This window comes from Lasioglossum baleicum, chromosome 9, assembly GCF_051020765.1.
Source record: "Lasioglossum baleicum chromosome 9, iyLasBale1, whole genome shotgun sequence".
NCBI lineage: Eukaryota > Metazoa > Arthropoda > Insecta > Hymenoptera > Halictidae > Lasioglossum > Lasioglossum baleicum.
The window spans coordinates 7,851,664-7,869,611 of record NC_134937.1 but is presented as its reverse complement, the minus strand read 5'-3'; the positions used below and the strand labels follow the sequence as shown (position 1 = coordinate 7,869,611).

Below are 17,948 nucleotides of genomic sequence, written 5' to 3'. Positions count from 1 at the left end.
TACAAGTTCTTATAATCAGAATATATTTGTGTTCTTTGATAATTCGCGCAAATTCATTAAACCCATAATTATTGTCCACTATCCTAATCGAGTAATTGAACGTCCCCACACGATACCATCTTACCGCTCGGATTGTATCAATTAAATTATACTAGTTACGAGGCCCACTAACAATCCTAGCGCCTCCCTGATTTCGCATCAGGTTCGTCTGCGTTTGACTCCATGCCTAGAGGCTCCCTGACTTCGCGTCAGGTTCGTCCTCACTGTCTATAATCCCAGCGGCTCCCCAATTTCGTATTGGGTTCGTCCGCATCCTAACAGCTCCCTGATTTCGCATCAGGTTCGTCTGTGCTCTTATCCAACCTGCTAGCGGCTACCCAATTTCGCATTGGGTTCATCCGCGCACCTTAACTAACAAATTGATACCATATTCCTAGGGTAAAAACCCTTCGCCGGCCAGTCGTGCTGTTCGCGGCCCTGGCTCGTAAATAACAGTTTAAACATAAATTTTTGTATATTTTTGAATGTAGATTTTGAACACAGTAATTCTTCTATAATTGCAAAAAGGTTGTACACGTTGAAGGCAAAAAAAAAAGATTTAAAACGAATTTTTCCCCACGTTTTTCGTTTTAAATCTTACAAGTATTTTTATAGCTAGTAAAAATTCACAATCACTAATTTTTTCAGGACTATCTGTATGGGGTTTGTTTTGTTTTTTTATAAGTTAGTTTAAAATCAATTGCAAAATTTGCCACCGAACAGACAAACAAACAAGAAAGCGAGCTAATAAAAACGTGGTAAAAAGTAAACAAACACCGCGCCGGGTATTAGCGATAGCTTTTTGCGAATATCTCGAAAACTAAAATCGAGCTGCGGTAACATATGTATATAGGAACAAGTTGTTCAAAACGTAGAAATCTATAACATATTTAAATTTCATCAAAATCGGTGAGGAAGCCCCTATAATGTAAATAATGACCAAATTTACCTTAATTTTACCGTAATTAAATTAACAAAATTGATTAAATATAAAGTGCTTCTAAGGGAATGTATATAGTTTATCGGTTTACTGTTAAGCGTAATAAATGTATCGATAGTATCATAAAAGTCAATCAATATCTATATTTGGTGTTTGTGTCATTAGTATATTAAAATAAAATCCAATTATCTACTTTGATCTATCGATAGTTCTAGCATTAGCATTGGTCATGTTATCCGCTAACTTTTCACCCTCGAAACCATTAATGTAGGATTTTGAAATTTTCCGTACAATTCGGATCAGGTCTAATTGCTTGAAATTCGTCGGCAAAAATAATAATTTTCATAAGCGTGAGCAGGCGACTGACAAGTGTGGATCAATCTTAATAGACTCTTCCACTTTCGTAGTGGAACGATAGGCAAGCGTCTTACGTGAACCCAGCTTAAGTAATTGCATTGCGTTAACTTATGACGCGCGCACGTGTCCACGTAATGGCACCGTGAGAGACGCTCAACTTGTAATGATGTAGATGCATTAAATTACCACGACGAAGCCGCGCCAATTAATAAAGTTAAGAAACGCTATCGGCTGACAGTATAGCATGCGATCCGCCCGGCTCGAGATAATTGCAGGACTGGCCATCTTTCCTCTCTAGACTCCAGCCTCTAGACTCTAGACCAGAGGTGGCCAACCTTTTACATACCACGTGTCAATTTTATTCGCATTTGCACTTTTTCAACCTTCTTACGTTCATTTTTGGGGTTCGAAAATAATGATAGGAGTAGGATCTGGTTCGCTTAGGGGAGGAAAAGGGCTAACTCAATCACGCAATTAAATTAATTAATTTACGCCAGTTCAGAAGGCACTCTTCATCGCTGTCGCGAACCCCGCAATTCACATCCTACAATTGTAAACTGTCAAAAAATTGCGACGAACTGATGAGTAAGTAGGCTCTATGAATTCAACAGAGAGCACGCAGGTGTTGAAAATATGAAGATGGATTCAGTTATGGCGTTTTTTCCAGGAATAAATAATTCGTGACCGAAAGGGTTAATTGCTTCCATCAGAAATTATTCAATAAATTTCTTTATGTAATCGCGTATTGTTATAAAAATTGTGAAAATTCTAAATAAATTCAGTCTTGTAATTTATATAAAACAATGTATATATATATATTCGACACATTTTGTAGCCGGTACGGTTCGTGTTAAAGAGAATAAATTACTTAAAATTATATGAACGATTTAGCATGGAATCACTTTGCTTGCAATTGGTTGTGTAGGAACGAACCGTGTTGAAGTATAGCTTGCAATTTTCGATGATTTGTTGTTATTACGAGAAAATTGTCCGCGAGACAACATTTACTCGGCGTGTTTGAATGATAAGGGTTCTCTCTGGTTCGGTCGTTTCGCTGCAGGATATTACAGTTTTTAATGTTTCACAAAAACCAGTTGAGCCGGAAGTAATAGGTGGTCGTCGGGCCGTCGCGTCGCGTCGTTTTCCCGGTCCGGGCCGAGTAATTAATACGAGGAAAGGATTAACGGGGTACACGTGATGCGGATAAAAATGGACGACTGCATTATTTTTTTTTTTGGCTTCGTTCGTTGTTTGACACCAGAATAGATGTAAATGGACGCGAGTTACACGGTTTAACTGCACAGAGTAGATTTCCCGAAAATCATTTTGTAGATCTGGTAATAATCCAATGAAATAACATTCTATGTTTAAATTCAGTGACCGAAATTTTACGTATTGTTTCCATGGATTACAATGACTTTTAACTCATTATTGAACTTTCAATCAACCTCATTTTAATAAAATAGCATTGTGTAGTGGCATTTGTTTGATTTGATTAGTTTTCCTGAATCTTTTATTCTCCGACCTGGTTCAAATTAATTGTTTCATTTCATCGATTTGTTCCGTTTCTGTTTATAATTAATCAACCTTATTATAATGTGGAAGTTTTACACACCAATAAACGTGCAAGACGAGATTGATAAGAAGACAGCGGATTTTCTGTATTTACGACGAGGTCGGTACATACAGGGTGGTCCACGCAACTTGCACACCTATAATAACTTCGAAAGTACGCGTTGCACGAAAAAGTTTTGTGTACAGAAGTTGCATGGTCTAAAGGGATACATTGTGTAGTGTATTTATTTTTTTTACAGGTGGACGCGTAAAGTACATATGAAGGTCAACTTTGTTTTTTTAAATGGAATGAGGTATTTTTTAATACATCAATCGATGCAGCTGGACATTCGTTATAAAAAAGTACTAACCTGTGTATGTCGAAAAGTTAGTAGTTCAGGAGATATTTCAATTTAAATAACTCTAAAATACCATTACTACCGTGTGCTAAGACATTAGTGTTTACTGACTCTTACAGTAATGGTATTTTAGAGTTATTTAAATTGAAATATCTCCTGAACTACTAATTTTTCGACATACATAGGTTAGTACTTTTTTTATAACGAATGTCCAGCTGATTGATGTATTAAAAAATACCTCATTCCATTTAAAAACAATGAAGTTGAGCTTCATATGTCCTTTACGCGTCCACCTGTAAAAAAAAATACACTACACAATGTATCCCTCCAGACCATGGAACTTCTGTATACAAAACTTTTTCGTGCAACGCATACTTTCGAAGTTATTATAGGTGTGCAAGTTGCGTGGACCACCCTGTATATACAATACATCCCTATGGGATTGGTGACGGATCAGGTAGTAGCGGGAAAGGTTTTGACTATCTGTTCATCTTGTGGCGAGCGTAGGAGGTTCGGCGCCATATAAGAGAAAGTGTGTCTGTATTTTTGGCAAGTTTTTCAAATCAGGTGTTTCATATTAGGTGCAGTTGCCAGTTACCCTACATATTGAGCTTGATCCCATCGAGAGTGTTGATGATTCGGCTGTTGAGACGTTACTGGATTTCGTCCACCCGGAAAGCCCGCCGCGCCAGAGGCATAGCATACATCAGATGCTTACGGGTGCAAGGTTAAATTGAATAGGCGCTCGTGAATATGAACGTGAAGGAGTTACAGGGACGGCGAGTGAAGCCTCCTTCTTCCGGCACACGCCGAGGTAAGCAGCGTGTTGCGGTGCGCGGTGCTGTGCGCATAAGAAGGCGACAATTTGCCCGCTTTTCGCGAGATCACGTGCCCGCTGCTCGGGTTGGGATCAAGTTCGACGTCTGTTCGCCGATTTCACTCCGTTTCATTAGCCGCGAGGCGTTCCTAGTAACTACGATAGAACTCTGCTCATATGAACTCCATTTTCTGTGAACGAAATACTAAGTGACCGATTGTACCAGTGTTTCTCAACCTGTGTGCCGCGACACACCAGCTTGCCACGAGAGTTCGTCAAATGTGCCGCAAGGGTTTTTGACAAATAATTCTTCGGAAAGAATCTCGATGAGTTTTGGCTTTCTGCCAAAAATTTGTACCCTGCAATCAGCTTGAAAGCTATTCAAATTCTTCTGCCTTTTGCATCTTCGTGATTCTGTGAATTTGGATTTTCAGCATCGACAGAAATCAAGTCCAAAAAGGGAGGAAATTTTAAAAGTTGACGATGAAATGCGAACTTGTCTGGCAACTTTGGAACCTCGTTTTGATTTAATTTGTTCAATAAAACAGGCTCAGCCCTCTCATTGAATAGATTTTGTAAGTAAATAATTTGTTTTGTTTTTCTTTGTATCATACAGCTTTCACATTTTTTATATTCAGGTGTACCGCAAATAATTCCAGATATTTTTAGTGTGCCGTTAATCAAAAAAGGTTGAGAAACACTGGATTATGTACAGTGTTTCAGGACGAGTGGTACAAGCGGGTAAGCAATGATTCCATATGCAAAAAAATTAAGTAGAAATGAAATTATGCGGCTATTGTGACCAACCGATTCTACTTCCTGTAAACGGAAGGGCATGCTAGCTCAACGAATATTCAAACCCATTCTTCTGAAAAACGAAGCGTCAACTGAGAACATGATATTCCTTTATTTTTGCATAGTAAGTAGAAGAGAAGATCCTGAATAGAGTCTAATAAATATAGGGCACACTTTACTTTACCAGACTCAACATTTTTGATTTTCTCCTATAAATTATTATGTATTTGGTATGTAATTCAGTAGATTTGTACCCGGGGCACCTGCAGATCAAAGTTTCGATCCTGTAGGATCAATGGTTCAGGAGTTATGGTTGCTCAAACTTGAGCAATTTGCAGTGTTTTTGACAGGCAAGAGCCATATACACAATAATACATACCAAATACATAATAATTTATAGAACAAAGGCAAAACTTTGGAGTCCGGTAAAGTAAAAAGCAGCCTAAATATATATGTATTGTATGTATGTTATTAATTTTCTTTAAACCGAGATGAAATTCTATTTTGGTTTTGTTCACGTTGGAGAATTGGAGAACATGTGTGTGTGTAGGCATACAATAGATATAAATTTTCTTCCTTTTTAGCAAATTACGAACTACAAAAAAAGTTCTAATCACTGAAACCGTAAAATAAATCGAAGGGCAAGGGGTTAAATCACTAGTTGACTGCTTGTACCACCTGTCCTGATACTATTCATATACATATATTCTCTGCATCATTCATCCTTGTGCAGATACTTCTGTAGGCATTGCAATAAAAAATAAGGAAATTCAAGATTAAGGAAAATATATGAATATGTGTATTGAGTCTACTGAGATTCGATGGAGCGATGCACAGTGGGGTATTTGCCCAGAAAATGCGGTCAAAGCTATTTCAATATTCGCTCAATATTTAAACAGCTATAATTTGGCTAAAATTTATCGAAATTTGATGAAAAAGCCGCGATATTTTTCCAACGGCCTGTGTTCTGCACGGAGACATATCGTGTAGAGACATTTTTTTATGACTGCGTCTACCACGCCGACAGCGCCGAGAGTACAATCGAAGCCGAACGTAGAAAAGGACAGCATGTAAATACGGATCGCGCGGCCGAAGCGTATCGGTGTGTGAATCAGTACTAATCGAATTACAAAACTTCTTTAGTTTTCATTATTTTTTATGGGACTTTCACCAACTTATTTCTCGCATTTTTCAGATTAAAATGATACCAAACAACATCATATAATTTCAACTGTATTTAGTGGTGTAATTGACGATGAAAGTGTAAGGCGCAAGGAAGGACAGCGTTGTTCCTTTTAATATAGTTCCTTTTGATAAATGATTATGCGCTATTAATACATTTTTATTCATATTATCTTGAAAACAAAAATGAGAAATCGTCAGTTTTTAGTACCTCTCTAAGTTTAGCTACTAAATAGAGTACTGTATTGTATACATGCGTACCTATAACATTGAAAACCTTCAGATTTTTGTTTAAAACATTCAGATGTCAGAGATGCTATTTAGTATTTGAAGGATTTTTTCTCAAAATCCTGGCCAACTCCGATTTTAACCGAAGCAAAGAGAAACTCAAGAAACACAAGCTTGAAAATTTATGTACAATTTCTAAAATTGACTTTTGACCACATTTTTGGGGCAAATACTTCACTGTGTGACATTGCGATTCCTGGTGAAACGTTTATGCCACTTCACCGGGAGGATAGTGATATGTACTGATCGTCCATCAGTAGACGGCAGCGTTTCGACAGTAGAGCGCAGGGAGATTTGCAAGGCCCCACTCTTGACGCCAGGCTGCGGACTCCCCTCCTACGCTTAGGTTCTGGCGGGAACGGTCGACATAGAAGCTCTCAGTGTCACCACATCGCTCTTTTCCAGTCACATTAATACATGCATTTGCCGTGTTCGTCACGCGATTCGGCCAATTGTGGAAGACATGTAGCGCGGAGTAGGGATATCACACGGTCCCTACAAATTTCTCACTGACATCTCCTGATGGACGATCAGTGTAACGTTCACCAATGTGTAACACGACTGCACTTTCGGATCTATAAATCCAGGAGTTTCACGAATTTCCAAATAAAACTTTGAGAGAGTATTTTAGACGTATTGTACTAACAGAACATACCATTTTTTAAATCCGATCTTATTTATTTTACAGAGGTATGTAACCTCTCTCTTAAGGATTGAAAGCTGACATTATTTTTCCTCCAACCGGATACAATAATACAATACAAATTTTGCAAAATTTGGGGTCCGGAAGTAAAATTCTTGCATTATACCGGGTATTTCGCCTAACTTGACCACCTTAAATATTTTTGTTGTTTTCAAAGATCACTTGCGAAGAAAAGCGAAAAAGCATCGCCCAAACTCGAACACGTGCGTCGATCGATTTACGATATGTGTTCGGCGCACACGTTTGCGTTTGTTTTCTCTCTTCGAGACATCTGAATATTGCGCTAGACCCAAACGCACGCGTTTTTTGGTAGAAGTGAGCACTGATGCATTTGATACTTAAATACTTGAATGGTTGCGAAGTACTTCAGCCCATCTCTATCGGTTATCGCGTCCAACCGGGAGAGAGGGAAACGTTCTCCCGTTCTCTTTTCCTCCGCGAACAATTTACCCGGCTCTATTTTCCTCTTTCCTCTTTTTTTCTAGTTTTCGCCTCCCGGTGAACGCGGTGCGTACAGTAGAACGCGGACTCGGAGAAAGCGGTTGCGCATTGTTTCCACGTTTTCCACGTCTACGTGTTCGCAGCATTGTGTCGGACGCGTTGCGCATCGATTCGGTCGCGTTCCTCTGGGAAAACCTGCCGTCTTCCTAGCGGTGATAATGCGTGGGAACACGCGGATCGATTGTACATAGGCACTCGGTGAGATTGATCCGTGCGATTCCCATACACGCGAATGCATGCATACGTTGCACCAAGTGTCTCTCTTGAATCGATTCGTGCAATTGTCTCGTCATTTCTTATTCCGGAAAATGTTCCAAACAGAATTCACACTGCTTTCTGGGACCAGTTGCGAGTGTTGCGACGAACGCAAGTATTGTCTAACCGAAGTCGCCTTCGTTTCAACACGATCTTTGACGGTTGCACGCATTCGTTGCCAATTCGGCAACCAGAAGAGCTAGATCGAATCAAAGCAATTTTGTTCGCAAAGAGTGTTTCTTCAGTTTTCTCTCCAGGTTCCCTCAGTACTTGTTTACCCCCCCCCCCCCCCCAATACTGGTTTACTCCAATTCGTACCTTCTCTCTCATGGTTTCCTATTCCTATCTAGTTTCAGGCGCCACTTAATGCATTTCGTTTGTACTCTCTCCAGTTCCTCCCTTTCCTTCCATCCAAATATTTCTGCCCCATACATCATTATCCCTCCTACTAGGCAGTCAAACAAAAGCATTCTTTTCTTAAATTCATCCCTAAATAATCTTTCTCCTATGCCCCATACTTGCCTTAGTATCATATTTGCTACTTTCGCTCTTTCTTTAACATGCCCCGTTATGTCTCCATTTCTCTGTAGTTGGACCACCAAGTAATTAAATTCTCGCACTTCCTCAAATTCTTCTTCCCTCCATTTTCAATCCTTCTTCTTCTTGCTCCCCCTACCTTTACCAAACACCATCATTTTTTATTTTTGTGCATTTAGTTCTAGCTTTTTCCTTCCTAGATATATCTTCTGCCTTTTTAGTATCAGGTTCATATCTTCTGCTTCCTCCTCCATCTCTGTTTCCAAGTCTGATAAAGAAATCAAGAATGAGGTGGGACTCAGCACACACCCCTGCCTGACGCCCTCCCCCATCTAAAATTCCTTCGATTCCATTCCTCTCACCCTAACTACATTTATCACCTCTTCGTATACATATTTCCTTTGTTCTCTCGATTAGCCCATTCCTTATTTTTGTCTTCTTTCCATCCCTTCCCTCAGCTTCCCTCTGTCCACGCTGTCAAAAGCCGCCTTTAGATCCATGAAGAAAGCGTAAACTTCTTCCTTACTTCCCTCTCTACAACGTGTTGCAATATGAACACGTTGTCTATATTTCCTCTATTGTTCCTTTTAATATAGTTCCTCTAATAAATGTTTATGCATTATTAACCCCTTGCCTTACAATGTCATGTCTGACTCGTGATGAAGATTCTGAACAGATTCTGATAAAAATGTATGTTAATAATTTTCTTTAAACCGAAATAAAATTCTATTTTGTTTTTGTTAATATACAGTTATTCGAGAACATATAGCCATACAATTTATATCAATATTCTCATTTTTTAGGGTAGTACAATCTACAAAAAAAGTTCTAATTACTGAAACCGTAAAATAAATCGTAGACCGAGGGGTTAATACATTTTTATTCAAATTATCTTGAAAACAAAAATGAAAAACCAAAAATGAAATGTTTTCATGTACATACTGTGCGGAGCACGAGAGAAAACTAGCGGCAAGGGAACGGGGAAAGAAGCTTGACCATTCAGATTGCCTTTGCGTTCCTTTTGCCCCGTTCCCCTCCCGGTAGTTTCCTCTCGTTCTCTAGACAGTACATATTTGTATACATTGTTTAAAACGTTCAGGTTAACTTTTCTGGCCGACTAGGCCGTATCCTATTTAGTATTTGAAAGATTTTTTCTCGAAATCCCGGCCAACGCCAATTTTAACCGAAGCCAAATTTCGCTCGTAAACTGCGATTGAGTTATTAGTTACTGTCTCGGGTGCGGTTCCATAATTCAAAGTTGAATGTTACATTTCCAACGACCTCGGATCAATATCTCTCCTCTTTGAAATCATTGAATCTGACAGGCCAAACAAGCGGTCCCGTTTGTTTGTACTTCTCTGTCGCAGGAACGTCAAACCGAGTATCCAGTGTCAAATATTGCAAGTCCCGAGAATCGTCTTATTTCGCTTTCGATTGATTCTTGACCCAGTTACTCGGTCTCGGGGACTAGAACACATTGTGGGGTACCGCGGAAGTAAGCAAAACTGAGACGGTAAATTACATACTGATTTGGCGAGCTGCCAACTGAGACAGACCGGTCTGTCCAACTGTCCAAGGCAAGACTTTCCTCCGCGAAAAAGGTATCACTGGCAGATTAGACCACGTCTCGGGTTTTACAACCTATGGAATCATTTCTAAATCGAATACAATTTATAAAATCACAATCTATTACCACAGATTGCCATAGTTCCCATGAGTACTTACTCGTTGCGTAGTGGCGCGGCGTACACTCGGTCAGAATCGCAAAACGAGAACAAAATTCGAGTCTCTGTTCATTCTGGCATTACTTGTTTGCTAGAATGAGACGCGTCTCAGCCGAGGTACCAACATTTTCTGATGGGATCAAGTTCAATATGTAGGACAGGAATGGGCATTTTTGTTTAAATTGATATAAAACCAAAAATAAAAAGAAGAGTGGTTTGAGCAGACGTTTGAGAGGCCCCTACCGTGCCCATCGTAGGCTAACTGCCAACTGCACCTAATTCGGAACACCTGATTTCTAAAATTTCTCAAAAATAGAGACATGCTTTCGCTCAATCAAACCAGCACCGAAACACGCTAAAATTAATATATTTTTGTATGTTAACGCTTTACTGGCGGGAGGGATTAAATCACCTTTTTCTGGTTCTATGTCGAGACTGACTTCTGCAGCAACAGTTAGGTACTTATTTTGATCATAATATATGATCATAATACGACCATTACTTAATACGTAAGAAGAATTAATTGTAGCATTTCTCATCTGTTCTAAATAGGTTAGTAAAGTATATTTGACGATTTTCATGTTTGATAGTAACAATTCCTTGAAAAATTATTCGTATTCACAGAACATTCAAATTGGTTGAGCTACTGTAAGCAAACTGGCGTCTGCAAAGGGTTAAAATAGATCAGAATTCTGGAATTACACCAAAGTTCTCTCGTTAGCGAAAGTATAAAAGAAATCGATTCGTATTTGGTTAGACCAGCTCTGTGCAGATTCAATTTCGCTAACAATATTATTTGGCGGTGGGTCGTGCCCCATAAAGTGTTCGACGCGGACGAATTACATTAAATAAACGAAGGTATAGGCGAAATCAGTCGTTAAATTAGAAACGGTACAAAGGGAGCGAGTTCCCCGTCGCATTACCGTTTCCTATTAATTTGACAATTGGCTATCGCTTCGCCCCCGTGAGAGCACCAGTCAAACAGAGCAGGCTAATTCCCGGTTATCTCCAGCCATCCTTCGACCCGACACGAATCCTTTTTCCCGTTCCGTACGGAACTCAGCTCCGTATCTTCTGTTTCTTTTTCCCCGGACTCCCCTCCATCGCTCGGCCCCTGGCCCCCAACAATTAGCTTAATTAACTCAATTATCGCTTTCTTTCTGCTTCTTTTTCCAGGTGCGCACCTTGTTCGTGAGCGGCTTGCCGATGGACGCCAAGCCGAGGGAGCTTTATCTGCTCTTCAGAGCATACGAGGTAAGTCCATGATAGTTCTTCGACCTCGATACGCCGTGATCCTTCAGTCGGATCATCTTCTTCCATCGATCCTTGCGTCCTCTCGGAGATCTACCGTTCGTCCGCGACGCGTAGCGACGATGTCGAAATAAATCAGTTCTGGAAAAAGCTCAAAATACAAGAACAGTAATGTCCCATTCTAAGTCAAATCTCGGATCTGTGTTGTGACGTAGATCGGAACAGGACACTCTAGTTTTTTGTGGCTTTGTCGACCGAGCCGTACGTAGAAAAGGACAAAAAGACAGCGAGGCCAACTTCATTTACTAACAGGGTTCTTCTTCCTGCGTCGTAACAATTATGGTAGGTTTCATTCGGAAATTCTATGTAGTCTTGGAGAAATTAAAGATAGCATACACGAGTGTGCTAGGTGGGTCGGTCTGTAAGAAAGTAATGGCTCTATTCACGCGAAATGAAGCTATCCATATTCGACGACGGGAAACTGTCATAACGTTGATTCCAACACGACGAGCTATTCGACGTGAGCTCATTAGTGGTATAGCACGAACCACTGCAACAACTTGCGTCTCTTTGCACCAATGGATGCGTCGTCGTCGACCCCACATTACCTTGCGAAGGTTAAAACCAAAATAATTTATGTCCGTGAAACAGATGAATCTGTTCTAAGGCCGTTATTAGACTAGGCCACTGGTGGGCAACTTGGTGGCGCCACCGAATTGAAGAGCTTTTATGAATCGGTAACTGGTGGTACCACCATAGACATATAGAGATAGACTGCGCCGTCTTATGGGCGAGTTGAAGCCCACAATGGCGGCGCGCGGTACAAAGAGTGAGAGAGAGAGCATTAGCCGATGTGTCGACACATCATATAGAAAGAGAGCGCTATGGACCCCGGCTAATGCTCTCTCTCTCTCTCTCGCACGCCGCCATTGTGGGCTTCAGCGCTTCGTTCAGGCCGCGCAGTCTATCTCTATATGTCTATGGGTACCACCAAGCGTTCATTCCCGCTGTCGATGTAACGCTGTGTCGTGTTCTTATGTATTTTACGATAAATGTGGTGGTAATTTGAACGTCAATTGTTCATGTTTGCGCGATGCTGGTGGCGCAACTTGGTGGCTTTGTCTAATAGGCTACATTCAAATCAATACCCCGGCTGGTGGAGGCGCCACCAAATGTTGCCCGGCCGGTTGCCGATGCCGTCCACCAGATCGGCAACTATTTTTGGTGGCTCCACCAGTTACCGTAGTCTAATAGGTTACATTTGTTTCAATGCCCCACGACGTGCTGAGCCACTGGTGGCGCAACTCGGTTGCGCCACCAGTGGCCTAGTCTAATAACGGCCTTACATCGACAGCGGGAATGAACGCTTGGTGGTACCACCAGTTACCGATTCATAAAAGCTCTTCAATTCGGTGGCGCCACCAAGTTGCGCCACCAAGTTGCCCACCAGTGGCCTAGTCTAATAACGGCCTAATGTAACACATTAAAAAAGGGACATAAGGAATGCAAACAAGTGCATAGCACAGAGTCGCTAGATTAAGATTTATCTCCCCACTTTACCTTCCCCTTCTACAACGATATTCTTCCACGCTTCTGCCACAACCCAATCAAGTGACGCGTTTCGTCTCTGTCATAGGAGGTCATCAAGAGGAGGAAATGTGCCTATTATTGTAACATTAAATAATTAAAAGTATTGAGTTTATAATTTGTTGGCTGATAACGACGTACAGTGTATAAAGCGGTGGAAGTGTGGGCAATAGCGTCGTGGAAGGGGAACGTAGAGTGAGGACACAAGTCTCAATCTGGTAGTGGGGGTACTCTGCCTCCCGGATTGTATATAACTTTTACTTAATTCCTCATTATCCATCGATGTTTTGACTTGCACCATTTTTGCATTGAACGGCTCATTTATAAGTTGCTGATGGTTTAAATAAATGTGTATTACCTTATAAGCGCGCTATTATTTTCTGCTTGGAATAAAACAGTTTTATTTCGTTCTATACAAAACCAAGAGACGTGACTTTTATCGGGTGGTCCGCGCATTCCGAGTTCGCAATCTCGCGTCTTATTTCTAACAAACATGAAATTGTGCATTGTTACTGAGGAATTAAAGATAGCACACACGAGTGTGCTAGGTGGGTCGGTCTGTAAGAAAGTAATGGCTCTATTCACGCGAAATGAAGCTATCCATATTCGACGACGGGAAACTGTCATAACGCTGATTCCAACACGACGAGCTATTCGACGTAAGCTCATTAGTGGTATAGCACGAGCCACTGCAACAACTTGCGCCTCTTTACACCAATGGATGCGTCGTCGCCCTGTTGCATGATGCGCGAGAAGCGATGATCACCAGATTGTTGATCTAACTGTTGAAAATCGCATTTCCTGGGGACCTTTTTTGCACGCAATGATCTTCCCATTCTACAGGGCTTCCCAAAAATTTTGCACTTCCTTGGAAGTCTCCATTGGCTCAGCGAAGACCAATAAACAATAAAATAAACAGTGTTGCATGCGCATCGCCTTAAATTGAGCTATCTCAATTTGAAGCTTTAGACTATTTAGACACTAGAGGTTCAGATACTCGAGGTCCACTCAGAGTCGCCAGATGAGGCGAGAGCACTAATTCAGTGGATAAAGTTACCCTCTCTCTGCCAGTACCGGATTTGTCACATGACATTGTGACACGTGTGCGACAGAGACGATACGCGTCACGTGATAGACGGAAACGTGGGGAATAGCGCTGTAGAAGGGGAATATAGCCTCGCTTTGATTGGGTCGCGTTTTTTCTTAATAACTTCTGAACAAAGCCGCAGGGAACATTTTCGCAAAGGAAGAAGTTAGTTCAAATGATCTCAGGTAACATCCCTTTCTGGGAAGTACAACATTTTTGGGACTCCCTGTATACCGAATTCGGTAATACGGGACCGGTGTACAAGCATTTTTCGAAACGGGTAGTGCAATCGGGGACTGTTGGATTTTCAAGAAAATTGAGGGCTGCTTTTTTCCTTGCGTAACCAGAAATTGTTGCCTTTCTCCTATAAATTTTTGTCTTTTCCCTATGCTATCCAGTAGATGGCGCATCTGAACTTGTATGCGAACAAAATTGACGCATGGTATATAAAAGGTTGGCCACCCCTGTTCTACGGCAATGATGAAGTCTAAGAGTGGGGGAAGTATCTAAGCGGGGAAGCAGCCGCGTGTGGCTCGTGAGCCACATGTTGGAACTCTCTGATCTATAGGGTTATATAAAAGAAGTTAATAATTTCTGGGTTCCGTAAGCGAAGTTTAGCCTGATTAAATACTGTAAAACGATATTAGAGACTCATCAGAGACTTATTTCATTGAACCGTGAAAGATGTTAATGGAAAGCAAAACTGAGTAAAATATTATCTTAGGATCTTTGATGCAACTATTTCTGAGGAGCGTATGAAGGTTAAGAGAAATTGATTAGACTGCAGATGTTTATGTAATTTTCAATTTTCGTAGGCAAATTTTAAGAAAGTGGAAACAAATAAAATTTGAATTTTACAGTATTTTTCTTGAAAATTTTCAAAAGCCATAAATGCATATAGATCCGCAGTCTAGAAATGATTCATCAAAGCCTTTATCGTTGCAAAATCTACCGTGTACTACTGGTTCTCGGAACGCAGCGAAAGAGAAAGCTCCAATTTGTTAGACAGTTAGATATTCACTATTTTCGAATGATCGAACGTAAATGTTTTCTGGCTCTTTGAGAAAAGACTGAAGACGCAACGGGTCTTCCGGCGCGCCGGATAATTATGAACGGTGAGCGGAGAGAAAGGCTTCGTGTAACTTTTTCTCTTTGACTTTGCGCGCGTCACGCTCGAGAGGGCACAATGGGTTTAACTTTCGAGGAAAATCTTGAAATGGAGCGAGAACAATTTTATCGTTCCGCCGGAGCACACCGCGTCGCGCCGCGCCGGTTCTCTACTTTTTATCGTTAAACTTGTCACTGCAATGGGGTTCTTCTTGTCTGGGTCCGACACACGGTTACCCATCGCATGACACAGAGGTTTGTGTTCGCCTAAAAATTTACCCTCATCAATCAAACATATTTCTTTTTATCAATTTTGCTTATTCATTAGGTGTTTCGGTTAGTTTTGTTATTCTAGTCCCATGATTGATGAGACCCTCAAATTTTCAAAATGAAAATTTTTCATTAAAAATTGCATGAAATTTTTATGAAAATTTAATTTTAAAAATTAATAGATTTTTTTGTAATCGTGGGACTAGAATAACAAAACTAACATGAACACCTAATAATAATAAGAATGAGAATCATAATCGTGGAACTACAATAACAAATCTCAGAATTGATGAAAAGAAATATTATCTCCATCTTCATTTTTACTTCCATCAGTAAATATAGTTTGGCGGCTGATAAGAGCTGTTGTAGGGAAGGAAAAGGAAGAGGAGCGTTTCGTCCTCGGCCCACTAGAGGACTCATAAGTAGTAAGGTTAGGCTATCTAGCGGGCCCAGCCTCAGACGCTGGGATATCGGAAGGCGGTTGAGGTCGGTGGTGTCTCAAAATTCGTGAAAATCCCGAAAGGGGGTGGTTCCTGAGACCATTTCAAGTGACATTTTCCTTTGCAAAAATGTAATCTGCGGCTGTGTTTAGGAGTTATTAACGAAAAACACGGACCAATCAGAGCGCGACCTAGACGCGAGTTGCCACAGTCGGCCCGGCGCGCCAAATGTCTATTGGCCGACTGTGGCAACTCGCGTCTAGGTCGCGCTCTGATTGGTCCGTGTTTTTCGTTAATAACTCGTAAACAAAGCCGCGGATAACATTTTCCCAAAAGAAAATCTCGATTGAAATGGTCTCAGGAACCACCCCTTTCGGGATTTTCACGAATTTTGGGACACCCTGTATATAGGGATTGGTTACGGATTAGGTAGCGGGAAAAGTCTTGACTATAATGACTATCTGTCCATCTTGTGGCGAGCGTAGGAGGTTAGCCGCCACAATAGAAACAGAGTTGGTAGTCCTATAGGCGAGGTGGTCCAGAATAATGTAGTTTGGGTCTGCTGCTTCTTTGAGAAGAGGTCCAAGCTCAGTATCTATCTCAACCACTGGATTGAAGAAAATGTATAATACATACAGAGGTACATATAATAGAGCGCAGTTCTTTTCGGTTCTATGCCAAACTCTATGATGTTGCAAGTCCTCAATCTATGTACTTCTGGTGATAAAAATAAGGATAAGGTATCACCATTAAGTTAAAAAGGTTAAATGCTTACCTTACTTCCTGTGTAAATGAAAATATAGTTATGGAAAATAGATATCTAATTGAAATTACATTACAGTCACACACAGCCTACAATGAGTGCCAGCGACAATGGTAGCGATACAGTCAATTGATACGTCAAGTAAACGTTCAAATACTTGATTATGTTTATTTTTATTGTGTTTTATACATATATGAGAATACAATATACTTTCAAACTAGTGGGTTATCAAATTTTTTTTGTTTTATTCGCGGAAATCGGTTTTTTTAAAACCCTGAGGTCGCAGACAAATTTTGAGACCAGATTTGAGATCAGTGTGAAAAAAAAAATTTCTGGTCATGGCATCGGATAAACCACAATTTTCTTGAAATTCTGCAAGTTTAACACCGATTTCCAGGGTTAAAAAACGTTCTTTATTTCTATTTCTATTTCTATGAAAAGTTCTTTGATTTTGACAGAGAATTCATAGGTTTGTCTCGCTGTGCGGCGCGCGGCGTTCGGGACGATTCCAGCTCTCCCGTTATCGATCGCCAGTTTCGCCTTGACTGATAGGCCAGATCGATCGGAAGGGAAGTTCTCGCGAACCTGAGCACCGCCACAGAAAAGAAATTTGCGTAAGATGTTCAAACATAAAAACGACGTAAAGCAGACGTCTATGAAACGTCGGGTGCTGTCTGGGTACCTACTCATCTTCACCATTATTTTGTAAAACTAGATTAATGAGTCCGGAAAGTCCACCCTTTCGGTCATGGCATCCTCATATAAGGACATACTAAATAAATGCAAACATTTGTACTTTCAAAGGACTGCTTAGCAAAGGCATGATTTATAATAATAATTCGTGACCGAAAGTGTTAAAAAATAGAATAACGGATTAAATAATGGATTATGAATTATCTCATAAGTATGCATGTACATTTCTCACGTGAACTTTTAAATTTCGCGCTGGTTCTACCAGAGTTCCCGGCAGTCTTCAGAGATCTAGGCTAAGATAATAAAGGTTGGTTTTTTTTTAAGCACAGCTATTTGTGGAAAACGAGTTCAACAGAAAATGCAATCTTATAAATGCCGCGGTGCATTTGTTATCACGGGAGAAACTCCCATAAAATTGTATTGACCCATTTTCTTCCCACGAACAGCCACGTTCAGCATTACGCTCTTGAATACTTCAGCGTTGTAATAATTTTTACGCTACACTTTCAGATTAAAATATTGCCACTCCCGCTTCCATAAATCCGTGCACGGTAAATCATTTCGTGAAAAGAAATCTTAATCAAAGCAAGTCGAAAACTGCGGATCTTTGTGCATATAAATATAATAGTGCTTTCATTATTACCAAAAGGGTCATTCCATGTCAAATCGATCACTTTTTGCAGGCACCATCGTCAATTT

General features: G+C 40.5%; 1 protein-coding gene across 5 annotated transcripts in view; it reads left to right on the top strand.

Moving 5' to 3' along the window:
* LOC143212158 (protein couch potato) overlaps positions 1-17,948 on the top strand; it is a 251,750-nt gene that overhangs the window by 123,920 nt on the left and 109,882 nt on the right. For all 5 annotated transcript variants that reach the window (XM_076430606.1, XM_076430603.1, XM_076430602.1 and 2 more), the window contains one exon: positions 11,228-11,305. In XM_076430606.1, the coding sequence (XP_076286721.1) occupies positions 11,228-11,305 (78 nt within the window). The remainder of the gene's footprint in view (positions 1-11,227; positions 11,306-17,948) is intronic.